The sequence below is a fragment of the Spermophilus citellus genome (genome assembly GCF_964194105.1).
Source record: "Spermophilus citellus genome assembly, chromosome: 9".
In the NCBI taxonomy this organism is placed as follows: domain Eukaryota; kingdom Metazoa; phylum Chordata; class Mammalia; order Rodentia; family Sciuridae; genus Spermophilus; species Spermophilus citellus.
This window is the reverse complement of record NC_138191.1, coordinates 115,525,307-115,531,306: the sequence shown is the minus strand read 5'-3', so window position 1 is coordinate 115,531,306 and position 6,000 is coordinate 115,525,307. Positions and strand designations below refer to the sequence as shown.

The 6,000-nt window shown below is 51.7% G+C and overlaps 1 protein-coding gene across 2 annotated transcripts in view; it reads right to left on the bottom strand.

Moving 5' to 3' along the window:
* Window positions 1-896: 896 nt before the first annotated feature.
* The window catches only part of TRIM62 (tripartite motif containing 62), a 30,663-nt gene continuing 25,559 nt past the window's right edge, over window positions 897-6,000 (bottom strand). For both annotated transcript variants that reach the window (XM_081306766.1, XM_081306767.1), the window contains one exon: window positions 897-3,238. In XM_081306766.1, the coding sequence (XP_081162892.1) occupies window positions 2,688-3,238 (551 nt within the window). In that variant the 3' untranslated portion in view covers window positions 897-2,687. The remainder of the gene's footprint in view (window positions 3,239-6,000) is intronic.

The window sequence follows — 6,000 nt, the reverse complement described above, 5'->3', positions numbered from 1 at the left end:
AGGCCACAGATGAGATCTACCCAGTGCCTCAGAGCATTGGGTCTCATCTCCCTCATCCTGCAGGTGAGGAGGTGGAGGAATGGACCGTGACAAGCCAAGGCTGGGCCTAGGACTCTGGTCCCAAGGACACTGCATTACAAATACAGAGGGGTCGGGGTCTTGCTGCTGCCAGCATGCACAGCCTGTGCCCATGTGCCGGACCCTGGCTCCTGGCCAGGCTGCGTCCCCATCAATCAGAGGTGGGATGGAGCCTTTTCTACATAGCAGACCTGGGGACTCTGCTGGACCTCATGGTCCCACACTCCTCACAGGGCACAAGGAGGAAGAGGGACTTCTCAGGGTCAGAGCCAGTATAGAGGTTCAGGAAACCCACACGCTCCAGACACTGACTCTTCCTCAAGTGCACTATCTTTATAGCTTACCAATAAATCATGTGAGGTTGGTGTTATGATTCCCATTTTCCCTGTGGGGTAAGTAAGACCCAGAGAATTTAAGTCATTTTTCTAAAGTCACACAGTGATGGAGCCTGAACTTGAGGCCAAGTCTTTGTAGTTCCAGAGATCAGACTTGCCACTGTCTTGTGAGCTCTGCCTGCTCCCAAGGATATCTCTGCTGTCCCAGGCAAAGACTGATCGTCCTTGGCTGGTGACAGAGTTGTGGTGTATTGGCCTAGAACCCAGGTCTTTCTAGTGTGGACTCTAGGACACTTGGCAGTCACACCCTCTCCCTTGAACTTGCTTTGCCTTCTCTGAAGAATGAGCAGAATGCCATCTACCTGGCAGGGCTGCTTTGTGGATTGGCCATTCTAACATACCCTTACTCCCTGGGATGGGACAAGTGGGTCTTTATGTTTGTCAGAATGAATGGAACTGACCACTGGAGTCCTGTAACTTTAATTTAATACAAATTTATCATAACTCACAAATGGGAAACATTTTTAAATAAAAATACTGCTGGGGGAGGCCCAGACTCTGGAGTTGAGGGGTTGGGCAGGGCTGAGGTTTACTCTTACTCAGGGAAGGCCTGAGTGCATGGCCGTTGGGAGCGGGAGCCCCTCAAGGTCGGCTCTTCTGGCTCCGTTCTGATGGGTGTGCTGAGACCCCAAGTACAGAGTTGAGGCCTCAGGACTAGAAAGAAAGGCCAGGGCTTGTGAGAAATCAGTGCGATCTTGCAGGCACATTCTCAGGTTGCTGCTTTTAGGTAGGGCAGGGCACCTCCGGGCTCTGTTGCTTCGAAGCCAAGGTGGGATGGAGCCTTTTCTACATAGCAGACCTGGGGGCTCTCCTGGACCCCATGGTTCCATGCTTAAGGTGAAGTCCTCTTGCAGGAGCGCTTCACAATGGATGCTGTGGCAGGAAATGCAATGGGCTTGCTCAGCTTGCAGGCTAAATTTCTTCTAGTGCCCTTTTTTGCATGGTTGGGGCTGGAAAGAGGGAAACTATATTTCCCAGACTCCCTTGCAGTAAAGGTAGCAAATCCCTTGTAGAAATATGGATTGGGGACCTGAGTTAGTGGAAGAGGCAGGCCTTGGGACATCCATTTGCTGGCATGGATGGTGGCAGAGGGGGCACAGTGCTGCAGTCAGCGGCTTCTGATACAGTGGCTTCCTGCAGGGGGGAACAGCTTCCCTGGTCATGACAGGATGAGTCTGGCAGCTGGGAATTTTTCTTGGAAATTCAGCAAGGACTCTACTGCTCCCTTCTGATGCAAACTCCCAGGAAGCTGGTAATGAATCCTTACCTAATTCAGCCAGCTAAAGTGGCTCTTGTTTCTGCAGCAGGATCCTAAGTGAAATAGATGCCAAGTTTGAAGGGTGTGTGTGTGTCTGAGCTAACAGCTCCTCCCAGTGCTCAGGTCCTGATTAAAATAACTGCTCCCAGCAGCCTTTCTGTACCCTAGCAGGTCACAGAGGCCTGGCCGCAAGGGGTAGCTGGACCAGAGTCCAGAGCTGCTGGGGACCTTTGTCATTCAGTGATGCTTGCTGTCCTGCAGGTACCATTAGCTTGTGCTCTACCTGGGTCTCCAGGGTGCCCTCATTCTGCCCTCAGATTTTGGGCAGGAAGGTGGTGACATGGTAACTAACATGTGGCCTCAACTACTTGGTGCCTTCCCACAGGCTACAGCATGGTCTCTGCTTTGTACAACAGTGGGGAAAGTGGAGCCTTACAGCTCTTGGTAGAGGTGGGTGGGGATTGAGAGGGGGGTTCTGTGACAACCCTAAGACCAGCTACTGCCTGTGTCCTTGGTGGGCTGGGGTCAAGGGTAAAATGACCATCACTAGCTTGGTCAGGGGCAAGACTTAGGCCATGAGACTTGAGGATTCTGTGTCTTTCAGGCTGCCAACTACTGACCACATCTGACACATCCCAAGGCCAGGCAGCTGGGCAGGAGGAGACACAGGGAGGTAGTGCCCTTTCCCTGAGGGGCTGGGGATAAGGGCTGGGTGGGGACTGCCTTGAGGAGAAGCCATGTCACATCCTCATCAAGGTCAGAGCTTACAGAACTTTAATGCTTCAAGAGAGCTTAAGACTCGTGGAGCACGACCTCCATGTCACACACAGGGCAACGGAGGCCCCAGGGCGAACAAGTGGCCTGAGGTCTACGGGTGACCAGGCAGAGGTGCCTGGGCCTGGACCTCTGGTGTGCAGGCGAGGCTCCTGCTGGCTGCAGCGGCCTGGAGGCCTGGACTAGATGCGCACCGTGTTGATGCGCAGGGGCTGCACGTTCTTGCCGTTGGCGTGGCTCTGGCCGGGACTGAAGTAGGAGCAGAGCTTGCCGGGGAACTTCTCCCGGAAGGTGTAGAGCCAGGACATGTCGTCGGCATTGTAGAAGATGAGCAAGCCCTGGTCGTAGTCCAGGAAGACGCCCACCTTGTCCAGCTTGTCCCGGACGTTGAGCCGCGTCCAGGGCTCGGTGCAGGCGCTGTACTGGTTGCCATCGTGCATGACGATGCAGTAGAAACCGCGGCTCGGCTGGATCTGGATGCTGCCCTTGCGGCTCGCGGCCTCGTGCGCCAGCCCGATCACCCACTGGGTCTTCTCTGCCACCACCACTTCCCAATAGTGGACGCCACTGCTGAAGGCCTCAGAGCCCAGCACCGACACCTCCACGTCAAAGCGCTTTGGCGAGTCCTGCAGGGGCTGTGGGTGCAGGTTCCCGTAGGCCACGATGGTGCAGTCATCAGACAGGATCAGGCGCTGGTGGGCAGTGCCAGGGTCTAGGGTCAGGGCAGCTGGCACTGTGAGGGATGAAAGAGGGAGAGGTCAGCAGAGAGAAGGCTGTGGACCCACTGTGCGGTGTCTCCCTGCATACAGGATTCTGGGGGGGCCCCAGGAGGCCATTGATCTGCTGTGTGACTTCGAAATAAAAGCTTGTCTTCTCTGGGCCTCATCTTCCTTCTCTGTAAAAAGGAAGGGTAATGGCTAAGGTCCTTCCAGATTTACACTAAGCCTCAAGAGATCAGGGGCCATAGCTGCTTGGTCACTGCCTGATGACCAGGGCAAGGCAGGTAGTGAGCACTCCACAAATATTTGTAGAATTAAGGGGAATGAGGTCCAGAATTTCAGAGCTGCCAGGGAGGTTGGTTAAAGATTTTTCAGGTGCTACTGCCCCCTAGAGGGTAATGTGGGAATTTGTGAGGGTGTTTGGGTTGTCTCTGATAAGAGGGATCCAGGAACCACAGAATGAAATGACCAGGACAATCCATCACATCCCCCCACCAGGGATTTTCAAATGTCCCACCACACCTTCATGTAGATGAAGTCTTCTTTATAATGATATGAAACTACAAACTCCACTTCATGTATAAACATGAATTTTTTTTTTTTTTTTTTTTTTTGCATACTGTACATACACTGTATATTTTGGAATACAATTACCAAACTCAGGGAAAACTGACTTTTCTTTCTTTTTTTTTTGTAAGGGAGATTGAACCCAGGAGTGCTTTAACCCCTGAGCCACATCCTCAGCCCTTTTTATATTTTATTTAGAGACAAGGCCTCGATAAATTGCTGAGGCTGGCTTTGAACTCACAATCCTCTTGCCTTAGCCTACAGAGCTGCTATAGGCATGTGCCTGGCTGATTTTTTTTTCTTTTTTATTGAACCCAAGGGGCCCTACTGCTGAGCTACACCCACAGCCCTTTTTTATTTTTAGATGGGGTCTCACTAAATTGTCTAAGTGGCTTCGAACTTCAGATCCTACTTTAGTCTCCCAAGTAGCTGGGATTACAGGTGTGTGCCACTGCACCTGGCTACATTTTGTTTGTCTGTTTGGGACTTAACTAAGAATTGTTCGCTTTTCTGGAAAATACATCTCTAAGGGCAAGACCACTGATAAAAATTTGTCTATATAGGACTGCATTTGAAGCAGAAGGTGTTTTACCTATAAAGTGAGCATTGGAATACTTATGTTTTCTAATGTGGTTCTGAGTGAACTTCTACACGTTGACATATAAAATATTTTATTATAAATGATTTCCTTCTATTTTCCATTATGTGAGTGTATGTGTATAAATATGTGTATGTATAGTGTGCATATGTGTACACATACATGTATACTTGAAATGGTGATGAGATTATATGATCTTTGTGACATTACAAATTATTTAATATGAAAAGTAGAAAATGTGCGGAAAAAGTAAAAAATCTCTAGTTCTAAGCCAATTCTTCCATTTGACAGGGGAAACCTGAGACCCAGAGAGGAGTCAGGACTCTTCTCAGGTCAGCAGATACTGGCGGAGCTAGGACTGAGCAATGCCAGCCCAGTCCGGCCCGGCCCTCCCCGCTGCCCATCTCTCACCCTGCCCCACCTCACTCAGGCCCAAAGCCTTTGCCCCACAGTTCCCTCCCCTGCCTCCTCTTTGCTGGCATGACCAGGTTCAGGGGGCTCTTCTCTAATGGCCTGTCCTTGGGGTCTTCCTGGTGGCTGGGAGTTGTGCTCCCCTGCCTCTGAAATTCTTGAGCCATGTCCACGTCCCAGTGCTCGCATCTATGCCCCAGGAGGGTAAGGACTGGATCCTCCTGACCTCGGCCCTCCCCTGTGTGCCCAGGGCTCAGCACAGGACCTGGCACAGGCTAGGCTTCTGGAAATGCTCACCAAACCAGGTTGACCCTGTTTTTGTTGGGCAGGTGGTGCAGGCTGGGTCGCCTGCCTGTGGGCTGGCCATACCGGCTTAGCAGGTCTCATCTCAAGTCTCAAGAACTCTTGTCAAAACCTCTGTTTACTCTGTCTCTCCAGGGAGCTGATAAACAAGCCAGAAGGAGAGGGGAACCTGGGACCTGCTCCCCTTAGGTCCCATGGCCATTTCCAGGTCAGAGCAAGAGAGAGGAGAGGACATGTGGGAGGAGGGGATCCTGCCACATGTTCCACAGAGTGAAGGACTTCACCATCCACTTCCCTCTTGCCTTCCTTATCTGGTAGAGCAGGGACAGGATGACATGGCTGGCACACTACCCCCTAATTCTGCTGCCTCTGTGGGCTGCGCACACACAGAGAAGTAAAATGGCTCATTGATGGTGACTGTCCTTGTTGGGAGTAATGCCCAGCCCTGAACCGTGCTCCTGTTCATTCACCCACTAACAAGCCGACCACAGCCTGGAGCAAGTTCCTGCCACCATCTCTGTCAGGAATAAACTCAGCTTTGCACTTTCCTTTCTTCTCTCCTACTTTTGGGAACCTGAGGGCTCTATGCAAACAGTGAGCTCTGTGAATAGAGGGGTCAAAAAAACAAAACAAAAAAATCTCCATCCGGGAGGAATGAGGAGGAGGAATGAGGAGGAATGATGGAGGAAGAGGAGCCAGGAGATGAAAGGCACTGGCTGTCATCAGATGAAGGTTTTGCCCACAGTCTGACTGGTCCCAGGGCAGCTGGTCAGAGCTAGAAGTCTCCTGCCCCTTGGAATGTGGGCAATTCCCACAGAGGGGTGTGGAGGGAGGAGGTGGAGGAGTGTGTGGGTGGAGGGGGGCCAGGGAGCCAAGAACTTAATCAGATGCAGATGG